This window comes from Anthonomus grandis, chromosome 2, assembly GCF_022605725.1.
Source record: "Anthonomus grandis grandis chromosome 2, icAntGran1.3, whole genome shotgun sequence".
Classification (NCBI taxonomy): domain Eukaryota; kingdom Metazoa; phylum Arthropoda; class Insecta; order Coleoptera; family Curculionidae; genus Anthonomus; species Anthonomus grandis.
In genome coordinates, this window is record NC_065547.1 from 28,689,126 (window position 1) to 28,713,723 (window position 24,598).

At 31.2% G+C, this 24,598-nt stretch overlaps 1 protein-coding gene across 1 annotated transcript in view; it reads left to right on the forward strand.

Moving 5' to 3' along the window:
* The window catches only part of LOC126750371 (steroidogenic acute regulatory protein-like), an 85,250-nt gene that overhangs the window by 52,876 nt on the left and 7,776 nt on the right, over positions 1-24,598 (forward strand). The window contains exon 7 of the mRNA XM_050459978.1: positions 20,909-21,058. Coding sequence (XP_050315935.1) covers positions 20,909-21,058 — 150 coding nt within the window. The remainder of the gene's footprint in view (positions 1-20,908; positions 21,059-24,598) is intronic.

Here is a 24,598-nt window from a genome sequence, read left to right on the forward strand (position 1 = left end):
TTTTAATAAAGGATTTTGATTTATTTTTTCATTTATAATTTTTGATATGTTGTCAAGGTTTTTGTTTATTTCATTTTCATCTATTGTTAGGGGTTGAAGTAGGTTAATGTTTTTATTTGGATTTCTTAAAGTTAGGATTTTTTGGGTATTTTGACCAGTTTGCTGGGTGATTCCCTTTGCAGTTTGAACACTCAGCTGGGGTCTCTTTATCTTTTTTACAGTCTTTATACATATTATTGCCAAGGCATTTGTGCCACCTCGGCTGAGCATATCAGTTGGTCATGAAATGGCCAAATTCTTGACAACGGTGGCATTGTCTAATGTTAATTTTCTCTTTGTTTACCTTGTATTTATTATTATCAAGATTTTCAATTTTTACTTTAATGTATGATTTCAGTAATTTCATAAATATGGCTTTGTGTTTTTGGTAACAGAAACCTACTAAGTCGGTTGGTCTTGTAAATCCTGCTTTGAACCAAAACATTTCTTCCGGAAAAAGCCCCTTTCTTCTAAATCTTGTTGTCTTCAAGTTTAAAGTTTTTATCAAAACCTCTGGTTATAAGGTTTAATTGGCGTTTTTTTTTCAGGAAGAAAGAGTGACATTCCATGTTTTTTTGTTTAAAAAGCCTCGTCAGATTTCTGTGATTATTAACTGTTTGGGGAAACAATACTAACCCTAGTTTATCTTTTTTTACCTCGGCGAGGTTTATTTTATTGTGGCAAATCATTTTGTGTTTTGAGACACAGCTTGATGTGTCTCTAAGTACTATTTTTGGGATTATTCTTTTTTTTAAAGGTTTTCATTATTTCCTGTATTGTTTATAAGAGATAAATTGTTTAATGATCTGTCAAGGATTTTTGTTTTTATTTATTAGACTAGGAAAATGTTCATTTTTGTTTATGAGAGTAAAAGGCTCTGCAGTTTGTTTTTCATTTGGGTTTTTATTTATAAGGTTGCTTATTGCGATATTTTCTTGTTCAGGATTCCTCCATGTCCGAAACCTGCATTACATCACTCTCTTTTAAGCCTAAGGAACGCTTGGTTATGTCCACCGAGAGTCTCCTTTTCTTTATACTGATTTCTTCGGTGTTATTTTTTTGTGTTTTTTTTAAGTTGATTATTTTTTACTACTACTCTACTTTATTGTTTATTATTTCAAGATTTTCTTTAATTCTTATACTGCTGTAAACTTTATCATCAAAAGAATACATAATTTTAACTTTTTCATGTATAGTTCTATTTAGCATTTCAATTTTATTATTTAGCTCAACATTTGTTTTTTTAATATCGTATTTTTTTTCGAGTTCTGAATTTATTCGTTTTTGTTTCAAATATTTTTCTTTATAGTCTCCTCATCATCCTCACGCACTGATTGGGGATTTTTGTCTACTGTGTGGTTAATTTTGGGAGTTTGGTTGGGTTCTAGTTTGGGATTTAATGGATATTTGCTTTCCCTTTTTTCTTTTTCCCTTTGATTTTCTCTTCTCTATTTGCTTTTTTCCTCCACAGTACAGTTGGTGATGTACTGTTTTTGTGAATTACGTTAAACATAGTTTTTACTTTTTACTGCTACTACTCAAAATTTAAATTCTACTGCTTGCTTTGCTGCTACTACTACTGTGCTTGCTCCTCCTGCTACTTTACTGCTACTGCTGCTACAAAAAAAACTTTAATTATGGAGAGACTCCTCTGTTTTTGAAGGTGGTAGACAATGGTACAGTGAAAACATCTTGTCGGACTTGCATTGTCTTATTTATTTAATGTAACACGACGTTTCGGTTGGTAAGTATCTCCAACCGTTATCAAGTGTAAACTGACATCAAACTACTATTCTATAGGCTTATATACTAGCCTATAGGCTTATATACTAGAGAGACTCCTATCGAAGAAAACTTAATTAATAATAATAATAAATATTTTTTATTTGCATAGAAAGACAAAAAAAAAATAGAAGTTATCAAAATCTAGTAATAAATTTACGCAAATAAAAGGCCTACAAATTCAGAATTCTGCCATTCCGGTAGATTCTAGTCTTTAACAATGTGGCCCCACACTTCATTAAAAAAAATGGTAATATCAGTTTATTAACAGTAACGCTTAACTAATAACTGATTAAATACAGCTTTTTCTTCAATTATATACCTAATAAACCTACATATAAAAGTTCTAAATTTGACAGTTTAACATCAAGCAAAACAATACACATTGCAAACATCCTAAAAACAGATTAAATTTTTTGTTAAGTAACAAAAAATAGCAAAATTATTACAGACAAATAAATAAATAAAATGAGCCCAATACCAAAAATTGTAATAAATTACACAAGAAAACAACCATTCAAAAAGTTAAAAAAGAAGAACCTAAATTATATACCCTGCTGATTCATTAGATGTACAATCATCCCATTACGAAAAGTATTACAAGAAATTGATAATGGGTCCGGATCCAAATTTAAATAATTAATTTGATAAGCAAAATTTTAAGAAAATGATCGTTTAAATAACTGTGTTTTATGTCTCGGAATGAGAATAGTATTTCTTCTTAAATTTAAATGGTGTACATCGTTTCTAAAAGTTATTTTTTGATAGAGATAGGGCGGACTACGATATATTCAAATTTTATAAAAAAATTTTAAAGAATGGGCAATTCTTCGATTATGCATATTAAGCCATCCAAGTTCGTGAAGTTTATGGGAAATGCAGTTTCTCCTGCGAACGCCAAATATTAGTCGAATGCAAGAGTTTTGGAGCTTTTGCAGTCTACCCCTATCCTCATAATCAAGACACCAGTCATACACTACATCAGTAATTACATGTTGAAAGGACCAAAGATTCACATAAAAGCTTCTTAATATCTTTACTCAAATAGTGTCTATGCAAATAAATTAATTTTAAAGCAAGATATGCCTTTTTAAGAATATTAGACACGTGATGTTTAAAACGAATATTATTATCAAAGTATATAGATCTCAACTTGTTAGACTGTGTTATTATCTACTATAAGGCCCAAACTCTTACATTTGTTAACAACTGGAATTCTTTTGTCCCCCAATTTAATGTTTATACCATTTAAAATATTATTTACATTAGTTCGATTACCTATGAATATTATAGATGACTTCGAAGGATTTAATTTTAATAAATGCTTGAAGAAACATCAGAAATAGCTTGTATAAATCCTGATTAATTTTAAACTCAGCCATTTTAAAATCTCCTGGTAAAAATGAATAATATAACTGCGTGTCGTCTGCGTAAAAATTATGGGCACAATGCTTTAATTGAAGATAAAATCTAGACGTGTAATTAATTAAAATCAAGGGTCCTAAAATACTACCCTGAGGCACACCACTTTCAACTTCCAAAGCATCAGATATTTCTTTATCTATTTTAACACGTTGAATCCGATTATTTAAATAAGAGGCAATTAAATTAATAGCAGCATCAGAAGAACCAATATAATGAAACAAAGACTTTAAAATTGAGTGGCTAACGAAAACAAAAGCTTTAGTATAATCCAACAACACCAGAGCAGAAATCTTAACATCATCCCTAGCCCGAATTACATAATCAATAACGTCCGTCATAGCCGAATTACAATTATAATTTGTTCTAAATCCAGATTGCTTAGGTAGTAAAATATCATTATTATTAAGAAAACTACGAATTTGAGAGTCTAGAATGCGTTCGAGAATTTTTGAAAACGTTGGAAATACTGATAGACCTAAATTGACTAAAATCTGTTGGATTATGCACTTTCGGCAATGGCAACACAAAGGCTTCTTGCCAGCATTTGGGAAAGTAGTTTTTATTAATACACTCGTTAACAATATGTAACATAAAGGGTATAATAAAAGGATAGCATAGTTGAATTAACGTAATATTAAGATTATCCACCCCGAATGCTTTAGACTTAATACGAAATATAATTGCAGAAATAGTATTATAATCAGTGGGATGAAAAGAAAACTTATTTAAGGTTGGTAATGCATTCTGATCATAAAAATTAATTAACTCATCACAATTATCAATATTTGTCATTCTTGTACTATCTGTAAAATATGAATTAAAATTATTGGTATTTACAAAGTATTTAGGAATTTGCTTCTGCTTTGATGGCAATATTTTTCTTAGTTCACGCCACTTGTCCTTGTATGTACAATTCTCAAATCTATCACTATAAAAAGCTCTTTTTTCCGCTCTAATCGTTGTTGTGGTATAGTTTCTAAGCTGTTTGTAATAATTCCATTTAGCTGGCAGTTTAGTTGTTTTAAAATCCTTTAATGCCTTATTTCTTAATTTTTGCAATAGTTTAATATTATCTGTCAGCCACGGAGAATCTTTTTTTTTGAACAACTATAGTTTTAATAGGAGCATGCTTGTCGAACAATTTGAGTAAGTTATTGTTTAAAAAATGTATCGTATCATCTATGGATTCGAATTCATATATTAAATGAAATGGAACAGCCTCCAAATCCTCTTGAAAGTTGTTTAGGTTTATATCTTTTAAGGATCTATAAGATACAATGTGCGGTTGTACAATAAGACTCCGTGACATTAAATTCACAAAAAACGCCAAAATGGTCAGAAAATGTAGAGTTTATTATGCCAGACTTCAAAATGCCAACATGATTTGTAAAAATAAGATCTATAATTGAACTAGTGTTGTTGGTCATACGAGTAGGCTCGGTTATAAGCTGCTTCAAATCGAAAGTTTCACACAAATAAATAAGCTGAGTTGCATGACTGTAATTTAATTTAGGTACATCAATGTTAAAATCACCTAGACACGTTATATTATTAAAATTTGAAAAAATATCAATTAGTGTTTTCTCTAAAGTTAAAAAAAAACCTCTGAATATTTGAACTTGGAGGCTATGCCGAAAATGTATGGCTTCTTACTAATAAAAATTGAGCAGTAGAAAGAAAGAAGACTGGGAGAAGAAGGCCAGTCGCGATACGCCATGCGTTATAAGCAGGCCACACACTTAATGGAATAGGTCAAATTGCAGCAAGTGCGACTTTTCAGGCGTAGAAAAGTACGTTCCCCAAATTGCTACCTTGAAAGACAAACTATTAAACACCTGGTAGAAGACTGTCCAATTAATGCCCACAGTGGCAACCCATCCGATCTGGTTACAACAAGAAAGTCAATAGATTCGTACCCTTAGTGTTTACTTGTGAAATGCTGTTTTTTTTGTTATATGCGGGTACCGATACTACCTGTGATGTAGCCATATGATAAATAAATAAAATCTAAAGCAGGATGACGGATGTCCTCGTGCATCATAGGCATCTTCGATTTGAATACTTAGCAGCACAAACTCAACAAAACTAATCGAGGTATCTAATAGAAGGGATCAATTGATGTTAGGCACCTTATTAAGCTGATTCAAGGGAAAAACATCTTAAAACCACGCACCAGTCAACATTTAGGATCGTTTTAAAAGTCATTCGACGCAACATTCAACCTCTTGAAACTTTTGTAAACTTTTGTTGGGTTGTCTCATGTGTTTACGGGTACAGAATAACGGTTTGGTTCATAATCGAGAGACACTCCTATCTGCCATTGTAAATATTATCAAAATAAAAATTCTTGTATAATTTTATATTTGGCAAATAGAATGAATCTAAATTTGAATTGAATTTTGACATTAAAATCACCTAAAACTATTAAATTATCGTCATGGTTACATTCACAAGTTTCTAAGAAATCTATAGTAATACCTTGTAATAAAGAAAATAATTTAAATTACCGTTTGAAGTTTAAATGCGAAAATCTTAAAAAGTACCAACTTGTAGCTTAAGTTTCATACATGCAAGTACGTTGTAATCGTAATACGTTATATCGACGGATCCAAGCGTCACCCTGTAGCATTCTAGCGGGTCAATATTCACTTCTCCTTCCTAACCCTAATGGATGTGATGCCGCCTAATTAAACGGTGATTTCTTTTTAATGTTCAATTACCTTCGTTTTGATGGACTACGGGTAAATAACATGTTAATTATAACATTCGCATTAATCGATTCAACGTTTAAATATCGAGGAAAGTGTGATGCCTAGATACTTATAATATATATGTTTGTTTAATTTTAAACCAGTTTGGCCAAATTTAGATAGTCTGAAGACTGGAATTTAGTAGTAAATGTATCCTTTTCGACTTGATCGGTTTTAGCTTTTGTAAGTATAATTTTCACTATAAATATCAATAGTTGTCTTATTGTAACGTAAATCAAGAGCGATTTTATTTTTCGTATAGGGTGTCTCACGAAATTTTAATTAAAAAATAAATTTCTTGATAAAAGTGCCTTTGATTTTCGATTTCTTCTTGTTCTCACCTTGACCTCTGCTTCGTAAAACCAACGAGGGGTCTTCCGGAGTTTTGGGTTGTTTGTTTTCTTATCGCAGTTTTATGTGAATGATTCTCTGGAGGTAGGTCAAAAGAGTACTAAGCGACTAAAAATAAATTCGTAGAATATTTTAAAATAAGAAATGTGACACTCTGTATATAGCAAACGTTATAAATTCAATAAGTTTTTAGGGATATTTCTGGTATCATGAAAATATAGGTTAAAATAAATAAAAATCAAGTAACACATTAACACCACTATATCTTTTGCTGCCGTATTAAACATACAATAAAAATAAAGCCCTGGCTAATAAATTAAATATTGGATGAAGGTATCTGTTTAGATTACGAATTGCCCGTTCTAAAAAAGAATATAATAACAAAAATAAATTTCTTTTCAATTCTATAATTATAAATCCTCAGTTTATAAATTTGCTTCATTTTTGCTTTTGTTGGATATAGGTAAAAAAAGTGGTTATAAAACTTAATACCATTTCTTAACGCTTCAAATTTAAAAAAAACCAAAAGGTCACAATAGATCACATTAGGAAAATTCTATCAAAAAAGAAAACCTGCATATACAACTTCCATATATTGTATTTTCCTCGTTAATAATAATAACTGTAATATCATAACTAATACAAGAAATTCGTAGGTCCTTCCGTGCTCTAAAGTTTTTTTTCTTATTTTACTATAACTATCTATGTTGGAAGATGAATTTGGGCAATACATGTGAGACAATCGTTTCAATCAGCTAATCTTCTTATCAATTCTTGATATAAGAGAAAAGCAAAACATTGATAAGGTTTGTTGTCATACATTTTTTTGGATAAATATATAGTTCACTCAAAGATATACCGTTGATATTTTGACTGCCATAAAACCCTAATTATCTGTTCGGTCATAAAAAGACCCAAAATTATCATATTTGTGGTCAGAGCCAGAATAGAAATTTAATATTTATCTCTATTGCAAAATATTAAGTAGGTACGATTAAGGGCAAAAAATGTAAATATGTGTTTACAAGTTGGTCCATTAATCTTAATACGTGATAGAGAATTTAAACGAAAATAGACTTTTATTATAAAATTTTTTTTAGAAATATTTAGTAACAAAGATACAAGGTGTTAAAGTTAAGCACAATGATTTGTTTATTTATCATAACTTTTAAACTATCAGCTCAATTTTAATTAAATTTCGCATGCAGGTTATTGTAGTGAATTGTCAAGTACTGATGAAGCCAATTTTTAACAAAATTGCCAGTAGCGTAACATACGAAGGGACTTGGTCCTTTTTTGCCTCAAATCTGCAAGGCGATAATATATTTTTTTATAAGAAGTCAACTGTTAGATTCTCCATTTAATTTGGAAAAAAAGTTACTTTTGCAAAATTATGATTTAAAGCACTGTTTTTAAGATATCTTAGTTAAATTGTACAGAAACCCCAGTTAAAAAAACTTAAATTAAACCTCCAATAATCTCATCCATTATTCTCTAAGAGACCAACATACAAAATTGACGAAAAACAAAGAAAAACACAAAGTCACGGTCTCACAACATGTAATTAATTAAACGGGCTACACGTGTTTCGCTCTAGCTAGAGCAACATCAGGCCTAAAATAAAAATAATTCTTAAATAAAACTAAAAACTTACATAAAACAATTAAAAACCTTTAGAAGCCATAAACACACTTCACAGTACATAAATAAACAATAATTTTAAGGTTATAATTATACAAAGCAAAAAATAAAAAATTAAAAAGTGGAACGCAACAACATAGACTCAACGAGAATCGAACCCGGTACAACAAGGTTATAAGTATAAAAACATCTTGTCGGACTTGCATTGTCTTATTTATTTAATGTAACACGACGTTTCGGTTGGTAAGTATCTCCAACCGTTATCAAGTGTAAACTGAAGAGACTGTCAGTTTACACTTGATAACGGTTGGAGATACTTACCAACCGAAACGTCGTGTTACATTAAATAAATAAGACAATGCAAGTCCGACAAGATGTTTTCACTGTACCATTGTCTACCACCTTCAAAAACAGGTTATAAGTATAAGTGTAAAACCTATCGGCTATACGGACCTAATGCTAAAATAACTTAACACGTTAGCCAATGTAAATTGATATAACCTTGTTGTACCGGGTTCGATTCTCGTTGAGTCTATGTTGTTGCGTTCCACTTTTTAATTTTTAATTTTTTGCTTTGTACAATTATAACCTTAAAATTATTGTTTATTTATGTACTGTGAAGTGTGTGGATGGCTTCTAAAGGTTTTTTATTGTTTTATGTAAGTTTTTAGTTTTATTTAAGTAGTATTTTTATTTTAGGCCTGATGATGCTCTAACTAGAGCGAAACACGTGTAGCCCGTTTAATTACATGTTGTGAGACCGTGACTTTGTGTTTTTCTTTGTTTTTCGTCAATTTTAAATTAAACCTGTCAAATAAAATAATCACTTAAGGTAACTTTTAATCATCTTTTATATTCAACTTTTTTACAAATCCAAGTCCAATATCCAAACTCCAAACAGTGCCTTAAATCATAATTTTATAAGAGTAACTTTTTTCCAAATTAAATGGAAAATCTAACAGTTGGCTTCTTATAAAAAAATATTTTATCGCCTTGCAGATTTAAGGCTAAAAAGAACCACGTCCCTCTGTATGTTACGCTACTGGCAATTTTGTTAAAAATTGGCTTCATCAGTAATTGACAATTCACTACAATAACCTACATGCGAAATTTAATTATAATTGAGATGGTAGTTTAAAAGTTATGATAAATAAACAAAAAATTATTCTTAACTTTAACACCCTCTATCTTTGTTATTAAACATTTCTGAGAAAAATTTTATAATGAAGGTCTATTTCTTTTTAAATTCTCTATCACGTACTAAAATTAATGACGTTTAAACTGGACGACCCTGTATATTTATACCTAAGTTTAGCCCGAGTCGTCAAGTTACCTTATTCTAATACTAAAGCAGCCATTCAATATTTTATGGTAGATAATAACACATATTTTGAAGAGACGTACAAAAAAAGAGAACTTTTGGAAGTAGTAACAGCGTTTAAGATAAATAAAGAATATGTGTGGCATCAACTCGCAATGAAAAATGGGCATACAATGTTGCGTCTATAACCCTATTATTCCTTCATATTATTGTGTTTTTAATCCCATTGAACTTATATGGCATCAAGTAAAATCGAATATTCGAAGAAATAATACATCTCCAACATTAAATGCATCTGAAGTGGAATTAATAAAAAGTGTAGTAAATAATATTACAACCGATAGTTGGAAAAACTCCATACATGTTTTAAATATTTTATTATTCATTTTATTTACTTTTATAAATAAATCTTATTTAACTATCTCTTTTTACTAGTTTTGCCTTACCTTAAAGAAAAAAATAAATAATATTTTTAAAATAATAATAATATATAAATTTATGTATTTTTTTTACTTATTGACCTTTTCTAATAAAATACATACTATTCTTTATTGAATTAGTAAGTTTCATTTTGAAGCCGACTCTGTTCCTTTTATCACCTTTTAAAAATGTTGGACCTTGCACAATAGGGCTTAATGATCTAATTAATTTATGATAGTAAGAGTGAACGGTGTATCTTTGAGTGCACTATACCTGGGGACTCATATAGTATTAGATATTAAGCTACGTACAAGGTGCTTTTAGTTTATTTTTCTTTCTTTAATTTTCTTTTTTTCACATTTATGTTGCTAATTAAAATAAAATAAGCATTACTTAGATTGTCAACGACCTGTTTTTTATTAATGCTACTTGGGGATTTTTAATTTCAATCATTTCACTTAAGAGTCTATTTTTATAATTTTGCTGTCTCGATAGAATTTCTGTCTTTTTTTAAAATCAAATGGATGTTTAAACTTTTTAAGGTGTTGAGCAAGAGCGGTTTTTGAACTACTGTTAATAAGTACCACAACACCTTCATCTTTTAAAAAACATATTGCAACTCTGCTGGTATATGGAGGTACATTATCTTGCACAATAAAAAAAAATTGCCAAAACCAGCTCCCTAGAATCTGATTAAAGGTTGCAAAACTAAACCAACATACGTCTTAAGGTTTGTCCAATGGAAATGAAAGGAGCCCTTTCACCAATCATACTTCCACCCCAAAACATAACAGTACCTCATTTGTATTTCGGAATAGGTTTGGCTTCACGGAATATGTCTTGTCTCCCTCTACCTCCTAAAATACGAGTTCGCCGGTCATCGGATCGTAGGCTGTTTCTGGTTTCATCCAAAAATAAGACATTTAAACTATTTCCAAGCCTCAAACACCAACTTAAATGTTCAGTTTTATTTTGCTTTGAAAGTTCTGGAACTTTTAACTGTCTTCTGCAAAATAATTTCTGAGCGCGAAGTCTTCTTCTAATGAGTTTCGACGAAAACACTAAAACCTATACTTAACTTGCATTTAAAGATCTGGATGAGAATTTTTCTTATTATTTATTTTTTTTCAAATATATTACTCTTTTTCGCCCTCCTTACTGGCTCATAGTTGTCTGTCTGTAACTGAAGATCTAAACACATTATACAAACTTTCTAAAGACCATGCTCTCCACTTGCACCCAACTAAATCCTTTGTGATGTTTTTTGGAAGGCCTATTGATGTAAAACATCTGACTAAAAGAGTTATCTTAAAGATTGGCGATGACATTCTTCCTATAAAAACAGAATGCAAAAATTTGGGGCTTATTTTAGATAACGATTTAAGGTTTAAAAAACATATTTCTATGTGCATTCAAAAATGTATAGGGAATCTACCTGCCTTATATAACTCCAGACATTTCCTTAATCAAAGAAATAAAAAAGTTTTATGTGATTTAATGGTTCTCTCTGTTTTTAATCATTGAGTATTGTGAGAAAATTGAACTAGTTCAAAAATATTGTTTAAGATTTATTTATGGTATTCGCCGTAGACAACCAGCAACTCATAAACTGGAGGCGACCGGGTGGGTAAATATGAAACAGAGACGTTTTATTCATAGATTAGTATTGTATTATAAAATAATAAAGTTAAACTCTCCTCAATACTTGTTTCAAAAAATCACATTCAGGACAGATGTTAATACCCTTAATTTGCGCTTCAACGGCATCATCATACCTAGACATCAATCGGCAAAATTCGAGAGATCTATTAAATATGACCTGGCTAAAATATCTAATCGGCTACCCTCTGTCCTACAAGTCTGCTCTATCTCAGCTTTCTCTAACCCTATTAAAAATATGTCTCGTCCTTGCCCCAATCTTCTTGATTTAAAAGCTAATTCCGTCAATAATCAAATCTTGTACCCATCTAGTTTTTTTTTATAATCTACCCATGATAGATTATAAAAAAAAAAATTTTCTTTAATTTGTTAGCTTTAGGATCTTTTTTTATTTTACTGAAGGAATGTATGTCTACTTCTCCTTAAGGATACAATCTACTTACTTATACTTGAATAAAGATTATTATTATTATTATTATTATTTGAGGTACAAAGTGATCCTGCCCATCTTTAGTGACTTTTTCATGACTTCTCGTCGGTCTATTCTTTATTGTTCTCAATTCCAGAAACCTTTAATAGATTTTTAAAACGACCCCTTATGACCACCTCTCTTGCGATATGATAATTCTTTCATGTACTTTTTACTTAAACGCGTGAAAATAAAGAAATCATAAACTCAATGTGATTTGCAAGAGAAACAGTAAAATCGACGTTGCCAGGACAAATATATTATCAATTATTTTGTCAATACTTTTTCGTTGCTTGTAACAAAAAAAAATTAAACGAATATTTTATGTTAATACTAGGTGATTCCATATAAGTTTGTTTGTGTGTATATTTAAAAAAATAAATAAATAAGATAATGAAAGCCCGATAACCTTCTAACACATAGACAATCTTTTGTTTTGAAAATAAATTAAAATAAACGAGAATCTAAGTACTAACAATCAATAGTCCAAACTTTTGTGTAAAATTGTGGAAAACCATAAACATTCATTGATTATTTCTTTTATAAACTACGAATTTCTTATATTTCGTACCTTTTAACAAAATAGCAATAATTTTTATATTAATTTGTGAAATACCATAGACGACATCATGACAAATTTCATGAAAAATGTTGGGAAATCCTGATCGCTCTACCTAATATACATTTTTTTCTATAAATTTATTAAATTACATGTTTTCAATATTGAAGAAGTTGATAGTAGGAAATTTTTAGAAGATGCAACGGAAAACTAATATTTTTCTAACAAATAGTAACAGCTTATTTTTTGAAAATGTATTAAATTTTGAAAAAAATAATGTAATAAATTTATTAAATTAAATCTAAGAATCAGTACCTTGATAGTCAAGCGCAACTTCTTTGAAAATAATAGAGAACCATTATCATTCTAACAAGTAGACAACTTTTTAAATGAAAAGGTATAAATATGAAACCATTAACATTATGAGCTATCTATAATGACCCTCATTATAATAAAATATGCAAATTTCAGGGATACTAAGTTTATAGTGGAGGGTACTTTGTAAAAGTATGGGCAATATAACGTGATATCTTTTTTAAAGTACTGGAAAGCTAAGACCTTGTACCAAACACTAAAGAGGACTTAAAAAATGTAAGGTTTAGTAACTTAATAGTAGGAATATTGCTATCGACGAAATAGGAAACCATTGGATAGGAGTAGATGTCGCTGATAGGCAGATAAACGCGTTAGCGATTGCGTCCTCAAAATATTCAAAAATTTAGAAAGCTCCAGTGAAGTTTTATAGTTATAGTGCCTTAAAATCAGGTTCATTCAGTGACAGTTAAGTTTCCACTTTAATAAGTAAATATGGATAAATCAAAATACGAAAGTATGCAGATGACTCTCAAATTATTACTCTTTTTCGATCTCCCTACTGGCTCATAGTTGTCTCTCTGCAATTAAAGATCTAAACACACTATAGTAAATCCTTTGTGACGTTTTTTAGCAGGACTATTGATGTTAAACATCTGACAGAAAGAGTTGTTTTAAAGATTGGCGATGAGATTCGTCCTTAGAAAATAGAATGCAAAAATTTTGGGCTTATTTTAGATAACGAATTAAGGTTTGAAAATACACATTTCTATGTGCATTCAAAAATGCATAGGGAATCTATGTACGTACCTTATACAGGGTGATTCATTAAGAATGGGCAATCTCTGAATTGGAGATACCACACACCAAAATATGGCGATTGCGCTTAACATGTCTTATACAAATGTTGCAGGTTTACAAGATACAGGGTATTTAAAGTAGGAATTTTAATTTGAAATTTCTTAATAATTTTGTGATTTTATGCAGTATCGTCCTGAAAATAGGCGAATTTATGCGTTTTGACATGAACATTACGAATTTTGTGGTGAATTTAGCATTATTTATACAGGGAGTTAGTTACACCCTGTTACTTAGGTAAATTACCACATATCTTTTTTTGCCTAATCAGTTATGGCTAAAACAACTAGAAAATCTAAAAGGCAGTTCAATTTTGAATAAAAAAGTAATGTAACTCTATCAGTTTTTAAGTTATTTGTATTTTAAACATTCAGCGTAAAGAATCCTAAGCCACCGTTATTACATTGACTTTTTTTCAAGTAGGCTTGTGTCAGCACTTATCAGTTTTTCGTGTAAAGAAATTATTTGACTTATTAACTTTACTCTCACTAAGTAAGAGCGTATGATTTGTAGTAAAAATTCTAAAATAAGAAAATGCCACGTCATAATGAATACTCCAACAGTGAAATGCGTGATATGATTTGCGTTTTTGCTGAGTCAAATTATATTGGACTTGATGCAGCCAGAAGGTATTTAGAATAATACCCAAATCGAAGACAACCCAATCACAAATTGTTCAGGCGTATTTATACCCGCATAGGCGAAACAAGGTGTTTTCGTCCTAAAACCTTAAATGGTGCTCCAAAAAGTATCAACGATAAACCAACGTCATCGATGATGAAGAAGAGGTTTTAGCTCGTATTTCGGAAAATCCAGATATAAGTACTCTCGTCGGTTAAGTACGGTAACAGGAATAAGCCAATCACTTATCTGGAGAATTTTAAAGAAAGAGAATCTCCGTCTATATCACTATATTCCTGTCCAAAATTTGATACCTTAAGATTTACCAGCTAGATAAGCAATCCGGAAAGCAGGAATTTCTTAATGATCTTCTTCACCGATGAGGCGACGTTTACTAGACGAGGTATTTTTAATTGGAAAAACAATCATTTGTGGGACTCCGAAAATCCGCATGCTCTAAAAGTCTAAAGGAACATTTTCAGCATAAATTCAAGGTAAAACCATTTGGTGTGGTGTGATATCTGGTTTTTTTATTTGTCCTTTGAAGATGTACCACTAGCCATAAGGTGGAACATGTGGCTTATGCAAGACGGGGCGCCGCCACATTTTTCTCTGCCAGTACGGCGATACCTGAATGAACATTTTTCTCACCGGTGGATGGGGCGTGGCAGTGAATTTATTTGACCACCTAGACGTCCATACTTAAACCCTCTAGACTTCTCAATATGGCCACACATGAAGGACATGATTTACAAAGATACAATTAATTCCATCGAAGAATTACGACAGAAAATTCAAAAAGCTGCTAATATTATCAAAAATAATCGACAAATGTTATTTAATATTCAAAGATCTTTAAGATATTTAGACTTACAAAGTGTATTGAAGTGGAAGGCGGGCATTTTGAGCATTTACTTTGAAATTTTCTTTTAATATTGTTACTTGTTGTCTTTACTGTTGTTACCCAGCATAGTAGTAATTTAAAAGAATAAATTCCTATTAAGCCAATGTAATAACGGTGGCTTAGGATTTTTTACGCTGAATGTTTAAAATGCAAATAATTTAAAACATGAAAGTGAGTTACATGAAATAAACAAGAGTACCTTTTTTATTTAAAATTGAACTGCCTTTTAGATTTTCTAGACGTTTTAGCCATAATTGATTAGGCAAAAAAGATAGGTGGTAATTTACCTAAGTAACAGGGTGTAACTAACGCCCTGTATAAATAATGCTGAATTCACCACAAAATTCGTAATTTTTATGTCAAAACACATAAGGTCGCCAATTTTCAAAGACATTACTGCTTAAAATCACAAAATTATTAAGAAATTTCAAATTAAAATTCCAACCTTAAATACCCTGTATCTCGTAAACCTGCAACATTTGTATTAAGACATGTTAAGCTCAATCGCCATATTTTGGAGTGTAGTATTTCCAGTTTAGAGATTGCCCATTCTTAATGAATCACCCTGTATAACTCTAGACATCTTAATCAAAAAAACTAAAAAAGTTTTATGCGATTTAATGGTTCTCTCTGTTTTTAATTATTGTGATGTTGCTTATGTACCTTGTATAATTGCAGAGTATTGTGAGAAAATAGAACGAGTTCAAAATTATTGTTAGATTTGTTCATGGGATTTACCGTAGACAACCAGCAAGTCATAAACTAGAGACCACCGGGTGGGTAAATATAAAACAGAGACGTTTTATTCATAGATGTGTTTTGTATAATAAAATAATAAAGTTGAAGCCTCATCAATATTTGTTTCAAAAGTCACATTCAGGACAGATGTTAATACCCTTAATTTGCGATCAAATTCAATGCGATTCAAGGATCATCATACCTAGACATCGATCCGCAAAATTCGAGAGATCTTTTACATATGACCTGGCTAAAGTCTTTAATAGTTGCCTTTTGCATCTCAGCTTTTTCTAACCATATTAAAAAGTATGTCTTATACTTGAATAAAAATTATTATTATTATTATTATTATTATTGTTGATGAGAGCTTTATAGAAAATGTTTATTAAAAAAAAATCAGAAATTAAATCTAAAACTATTGACGTGCTAGCAAATAAGCAATAATTTTTGATAAAGATTAATTAAACTGAATGTAAAAGTGAGTATGTTGATAGTAAAAAGAAAGTTACACGTAAAACTATTGTACAACATTAAATATAAAAACCTAAAAAACGACTATGTTGAAAAAAAATTAAACAATAACATTTTATATATACGAAGATACGACCACTGACGCCGCTGGAAATAGGTTTTTCTTGAATAAATTTTGAAGTACTTGGTATATTTTAATACCAATTTTACGTGATCAACACTACTAAGGACCTCTTAAAATAGAGTCCTTAAAATACATTTACCTTGTTTATTTTACCAGAGATGGGCTAGGTTGTACATTATAGTGCTTAAGTTTTTAACACCCTGTATGGTACAAACTCTGAAATAATAAATATGGATAGCTTGAACCTTAAACTAAAGAAAATGCACTCTTGTTCATTATCGATAAAATGCACCGTTTTGGAGAAAAAAAAATTAAGAAATCACTGTTTTATATTAATCAAAAAGAACCATGATATGTTCTTTTTTTTAACGATGCGACAGTTATTCAAACAACTGAGAAGTTCCATTTTAAGTTGTTTAATCTGAAGAAGTACATGTTTTTTAAAAACATGCGATGTTTATTCAAACAACTGAGAAGTTCCATTTTAAGTTGTTTAATCTGAAGAAGTACATGTTTTTAAAAAACATGTACTTCTTCAGTGTGGTTCTTACAAAGACACCTTGAAATTGTGTAAAAAAATGTAAACCTATGTTTGTTTTGAAACGAAAAAATAACCTGAAAAAAGAATGCAATAAATAAGGAAGCTAATAATTCGAAACAATTCATTAAAAACTTCATAAATAGGTTCAATTTGGGCTCGACGTTTGGCAACGACGAATGGTGGGCGCTGTACTCGCCACAACCCAATCCTCGATTGTTCCTTATCACATCACAATGAATACTGTTTCTCTGTAAAAGTTCCTCCCGAGTATCGACAGGAGTTGAATACATTAAGGTTTTGAGGTGACTCCATAGGTAAAAATACAATAGCGTTAGGTCGAGAGACCGAGGAGGCTAGGCGATGTATTCTACTCTATACCTATCCAACGGTTTGGAAAAACGTCAGGTTCAGGTGGTTCCTTACAGCAACGCTGAAATGAGGTGGGGCGTTTCATCAGGCATTAAAATACATGCTTCGGCGGATCGCAAGTGGCCAATGCTCTATTAAACCCAGAAGATTGTTCTGAAGGAACTCCTATAATATTGCCATAAAATTGCCAATGATTCCTGCCCAGATAATAATTGATTGGAACTGATGTTGATGATGAGGATCAATGTATTAACAGCATAAAAGATGGCAAGTTTTGAAAGATAGGTATTTGTTTATTGTGTACCAAAGAAACGTTTGCAAGAATGATGCGTTTAGAAAAACAAAAAAATTCGATAAAAAGATGCAAAAACATTTTCGTTTACATTAGGTTTCAGAACCACACTGCATTTTTTAAAAAATGTACTTTTTCAGTTTAAAGAACTTAAAATGAAACAGCTTTGTTGTTTGAATAACTGCCCCATCGCTAAAAAAAATAACATATCATGGTTCTTTTAAATTAAAATAAAACAGTGATTTCTTAATTTTTTTCTAATATTTATTATTTCAGAGTCGTACAGGGTTTTAAAAATTTTGCGTTATAATTTACAGCCTAGTCCGCCTCTGGTAAAATAAACAAGGTAAATGTGTTTTAAGGACTTTAAGAGGTCCTTAATACTGTTGATCACGTAAAATTTGTATTAAATCATACCAAGTACTTCAAAAGTTATTCAAGAAAAAACGATTTTCAGAGGCGTCTTTAAGAGGCCGTATCTTCGTAGGAAGGGCCTATAGGAATTTTTTTTATAGGAAAGTTAAAAAAAAGCCGACCTCGGTAGCACCGTGAGCAAAGCGTTCACGATGCGATCGTGTGGTCTCAGGTTCGAATCCTGGCATGGGCATGGTTGTTTGTGTTTGCCTCATAAAAACAAAGGCGCTTGTGGTTCGGAACCCACATTAAACTGTAGGTCCATAATAAAAATAACAAAATTGGGCCGCCGTCGAAATACGACGCGAGTCCATTGTAATTGAGGAAGAATAAGAAGGAAAGTTCAATATTATTTTTTTATTTTTTACCTGAATCCGAGAGATTTTCCAAATGTTGCGGGAGACCCTGTATATTCAAAATTTGATTGCGTTGGTTTCTATTAAGTGAAAAAAAAATTAAGCATATAGTTGTTTGTTCTAACAAATAGACAACCTCGTTTTTGTCTATTAATGTATCTATTTATTAGAACAAATAAGGTTTTTCATTATTTTTACAGGTAAGTTTCCTTCTATTATCGACGTACTGATTCTTACGTTTTTTAAATAATTTGACAAACTTATAACAGAACATATAACTTTTCAGGTTTTGCATTAATTACTCATAATTTTAGAAAAAATATTGTTTTTCGTAAAACGTAAATAATTGTCTGTTTAATCTTTCTATAAAGTTCTGCTAGAGACGACTTAAATTGTAGATATTTTTCTTGTAATTAATGGCATTTTTTATGTGGTTTCATTGGCATTGTAATAATTAGAAACAGCCTTTTTTTAGAAAATGCAAATGAAAATAATAAATTAAGATTGACAATCATTAACATTCTAATAAATCAACAAGAACTTTTATTAAGATTTATTATATCTCAGGGTTAAAAATTCATTATAAGAATATTCCAATAGGCGAAATGGGAAGCTATTGATGAAAGAGAAACAGAAAATGTATATTTGAAAAAAAAATTGAAAATAATCTAAGCGTGATTGTATAGAAAAATATTCTTAAATTATTTACGTGCCATTGACGTGCTAGTAAATAAACAATAATTTTTGTTAAAATTGATTAAACTAAATCTAAGAGTCAGTATATTGATTAAAAAAAAAGCTATAAAGTATGTAAAACTAATGTATAACATTAAATAAAAATATTCCAACGACTAGAAAACAACAATTTTGAAAAAAAAGTTATAAACCAGAAGAACATATTTTTTAACACATAGAGAAGATCTTATAGAAAAAAATACTTGTCCTTATTTTCTTTTTGTTGTTTTCAAATGAACAGCGTTTTTTTTAATATATCAGTTGTCAATTTATATTATACCGGGTGACCTAGACAAAAGCGAACACGTAATAACTTTTTTACTTTTCAAGATAAACAATTCAATTTTGGTATAGCGATAGAATAGTTATAAGAGCATCTTTTGACTTATTCTATTATTTTCCATCAAGTACAAAACAAAAAGTGGAAAACACAGTATTACTGTATTTAGAATATTATTTGTTTTCAAAATGCGTAAAAATATACCAAGTGTTCCATTTAAAATAAGAAAGTTAGTGTCACTTTCTGTTAAACCGGAAGTGATGGAAAACAATAGAATATGTCAAAAAATGCTCTTATATTATAGTATTCTATCTTGAAAAGTAAAAAAGTTATTATTAAAAATTTTTGATTGTATTGGTTTAAATTATTTTAATAACTTTATTTAAAAAAATTCGTTATCTATTTGCTAGAACGTCAATGATTTTTTTTTCAACCTTCCTATAATGCTCTATTATCGACTTTAGGCATCGATTTTCGGCATTTAATTAATAATCATTTTCTATTTTATAAAAAATCATACGTATTATTTTTTTCATTCAATAGAAAGAATCTAAACAAAAGTCGTTTTCTACCATTAATCTACCAATATTCTACTTTGACTTTGAAACTTTGACTATGTATCTGAGTGAGATGATACCACATATTTATATGTAAAGTTAAAGTTCTTGTAGTGGAACTTTGTGTTGATTTAATGAACCTTTTTTTGTTTCTTTTTTTAAGTTTTTTCCCTGGAATTTGAGACACCCTGTTTATAAAACGATAAATTTAATTAGATTTCTCTAATTATTCGTTAGAATCACTTATGATTATTATTATCATAAATTATACTAATGATTTTAAAAGTTGCATCTAATAATTTCCTTATCGTATATTATGTAACTTCAAAATTAAAACAAAAGTTTTTTTCATTTTAACATCGATAACTGTTACTAAACAATTTGAAATTTATATTTCAGCGTGCAGACTCAAGGTTTCGGAGAAATGATCAGGCGGATCGCCATCAGTTTATATCGAAATAACGTAGACACTAGCGTACGCGAGGAATACAAAACATACAACGTACGTTAGACATAAGCCACCCGGTATATTAGACTAGAATTTGCTTATTCAAACGGGGGTTATTTGACTCCCATATTCCGCTGATCGAATCAAAAATTAAAATCAAACTTTATGTGTGGCTGCTGCCTTATTTAGTATTCAAGGCAGATGCGCATGTAAAAGAATCTCGTAATATTTAAGTCGAATTTAGGGTTCTTATCGTTAGTGATGGTGAAGGTTGATATGGGAGTTGTGGTATGTGGTTTTATAGGGTTTTATTTTCAGCCCTCTTTTTAAGATATTTTAAAATAAATAAGTCCTTTTCTATTTCGACCCATGTTACTGTAATTTTTTCTACGATTCGTTTAAATCTAATTAAAATCAATAGAACGAGAATTTCTTATGTCAAGAAATTACATATGTGTAAATGTTTTTTTAGGAAGATCAGTACAGACTATTGGGAGCGCAAACCCTGCAGTCTGCCTGGGATTTGTACCAAAAAAACGACTGGAAATTGGAGAAAAAACGAGATGTCGACTGCGTTTATTCCAGAAAAGATCCGAAAGCTGGCACCGTATTTAAATTAGAAGTAAGTAGCAAAACAATATTGGTTAAAAGCTTTATTTTCTTTAAAATTAAAAAGAAATTTATTATAAGCTCTCTCTCCTCTGGTGGAGATTTTAGCTTGAAATATAAAAGATATAACTTGTAGTGCTGAGACATTTTGTCTCTGGGCTGATATATTTATTTGTTTTTAGGACACTTGTGCCTGTAATTGTTTTTGAGACTGCTTTTTTACTACTTCCACGCATAATTTCTCTGATACTATTAAGTGAAATTGTCTTGACTTTCTTATGTTCAAAGTTTAACGGTATTATGTAGACATGTTCTCAGTTTCCAGAAGTCATTGTCTCATTTCATCACTAAAAACTGCACACGTAATGCTCTTCTACTAAATCATCCTTTAGAGCTAAAACACACGGAGCTGTTTAGGAGCGTTTTGTGCCGAGTCGGCCGCCGATCGGCAGCCGACTCGGAGCATCGTTCATCGGCTTTGTGTGTTTCAAAACACACGAGAAACTTTCAGAGTCGGCCGCAGCGCGTACCCTCGCATCAACCATGTGCCGAACGCGTTTTTATTACTTCAGTCGGCGGATCATTTATGGGCATTCAGTGCTGCGAAACACACGCAGAGCATTTTTCGAGCTGTTTGAAAAGGCAATGTTGTCAGTGTGTAAGTTAATTATTAGTGAAAATGGAATTATCCATGCTCAATACCGAGAAACTCATTAATGAGATACAGTTAAGACCCGCGATTTGGAATATGTGTCCTTTCCCTTATTATAGGGTGTATCCAAAACCGCCGCTTTCTTTACTTTTTAATTGTTTGTGATAATACATTTGCAGTTAATAAAAAAAGAAACTCTTCATCACTACTACTACTGTCGGATGAACTCATTTCGAATGTTTTCGCTATACATCTGACAACAGCAAACTGATTTTTTTTTCCACAACACGCGCGAGACCAGCGCTAGCGGCCGACTCGGCCCACACCGCTCACAAACAGCTCCATGTGTTTCGAAGCCGTCGGCGGCCGACTCGGCACAAAACGCTCCCAAACAGCTCCGTGTGTTTTAGCTCTTAACGTTCAAAATGCACAGCCCAATGCCATATTTTTTAACGCTGTGACGTACTCCTTAAGAGTTTCGCCAACTTGTTGCAGTCTTGTGGACAATTTGTCTTTCATACTTAATATTTTTCTTGGGAATAAAATGTTCTTAGAATTTTTTGAACAAAATTTCAATTTTGTTTTGTTCACCTTCCTCCAAAGAAAATGTATTTTAATTATGGAGAGCTTCTTTACTCAAGAAATGTAATAACTGAGCATATTGAATTTCTTCCTTTTTTGTACTATTTCCATTAGTTTTGTGGTAAATAAGATATCCCTGTTTAGAAATTTGGATAATGTTGATAAAACTATGATTAATAGCAATACAGACTGTGATTTATATATGCATTATAACAATGACTTTTTATTATTTTTATATACCTATGGATATATGGATACTTATGGATATATGGCAGTCATTATCAGATTTAGCGTAATCATTGATAGAGAAATAATTAGTGGTTATAAGCTCTCACCCTCTTCTTGAGATCTTATCTTCAAATATGGAAGGTGTCACTGTTACTGTCAAAGTCGAATATGTCATTTAGTCTTCTAGTGGCAAGGCATTATTAACATTTATTTTGTAGCAATAAATGATTTTAATATTAAATAATTTTAAACAGGAGTACGTGATTGTAGCGTAAAATCCAGACTATAACTAAAATTTAACCTTCAGTTCACTTCAAGTGTCAATGTCATACTTATGTCAGAAAACCCAATTCATGTGCATACCTGGTTATCATAAATAACTGACATCTCCTTTTTTTTATACAGTGCATCCCAAAAGTTATGTCTAAATGCATTTAAAATTCAGGGGTGTGTTCGAAAAAAAAACGCTCGAAACCGTCGATTTTTATTTCAAGTTGCGCATTTTTGTACGTGAAGTTTATATATATCTACAGGGTTGCTCAAAAATAAATTACGACCATCAACTTATTTTTTTCAAATGAAAGCACCTTTTTTTATTTCATTTTTGAATTTCGCGTGGAATTCTATGTATGTTTCATGCATCAGTACCATACCTAAAGTCAACAGTTATCGAAAAAAAGACGACCAAACATTATTATTGAAGTTCACCTGACCACGTGACCCGTAACGTTATCTCTGAGAATTTTTATACAGAGCAAAATTCGATTCATTCGTGTTTTTTTATTGTTGGCTGGTGACCGTGTATTTTCATAGAAACTGTATGAAACAGACAGTTGTACGCCAAACAAATATTGTCAAATGTGAAGTGTACGAGCAAAGTTGCGGTTTTCACATTGGTCAAGTTAACGGAACGAGAAAAAATAAATATTCTGTGCATGGTTGGGTTTGGTGATAGAACACGTACTCAAAGAGAAGCTGCTCAATTATTCAATGAAATCCATCCTCATCGTCCTCCGATATGTCAAAAGGTTGTGAGTAGAATAGAGGCTAAATTTAGAGAATTCGGTCACGTTAGAGATCGGCCGAAATATGGTCGTCCTGCTCGAGATGAAAATGAACAACATGACGTTTTGCTTTCTTTGGAAGAAAATCCATGCACTCATCTGTCGCAGATTGGGGCAAATTTACACATGGCGAAATCTATAGTTCACCGAATAGTTAAAAAGCACAAATATTACCCCTACAAAGTTATTCTTGTGCAAGAGTTATTTGATGACGATTTCGATAGGCGAAATCAGTTTTGTGAACGCTTACAAAACATGTGCAATCTAAATAGTAATTTAGTAACAAATATAATTTTTTCCGATGAAGCCACGTTCTGTTTGAATGTTAGTGTGAACAGACAAAGTTGGCGATATTGGGCAACAGAAAATCCGCATTGGATGATGGAGGTAAACACCCAGTACCCTCAAAAACTAAATATGTGGTGTGGAATAGTGCGCGAAAGAGTAATAGGTCCCTTTTTCTTTGAACAGACTTTAACGGGACAAGTGTATCTCGATTTTCTCTAATTTGAATTAGTTCCAGCATTACTAGCTTTATTTCCAAATCCAATGGACTCAGACTATCCTAACGAAGAACTAATTTTCCAGCAAGATGGCGCTCCTCCCCATTATGCTGCCACTGTGCGTACATTTTTGGATGAAACCTTTCCCAATCGGTGGATAGGAAGGAGAGAACCCATCGAATGACCTGTTAGGTCGCCTGGCCTAAAACCAATGGACTTTTTTTTGTGGGGATACCTCAAGTCGAAGGTATTTGTTAATAGGCCAAATAATCTAGACGACTTGAAAGAGAGAATTTGCAGAGAAGTGCGCGCCATAACTCCGGAAATGATTGAAAATGTGCAGCGAGACTTTATTGATCGCCTTGGATATTGTCAAGCCGTGAATGGCAACCATTTTGATCATTTAACTAAATTTTTGTTCTTTTTTTGGTTGTTACATGAATCGTCTTTTTTCGATAACTGTTGACTTTACGTATAGGACATGATGCATGAAACATACGTAGAATTCCACGCGAAATTCAAAG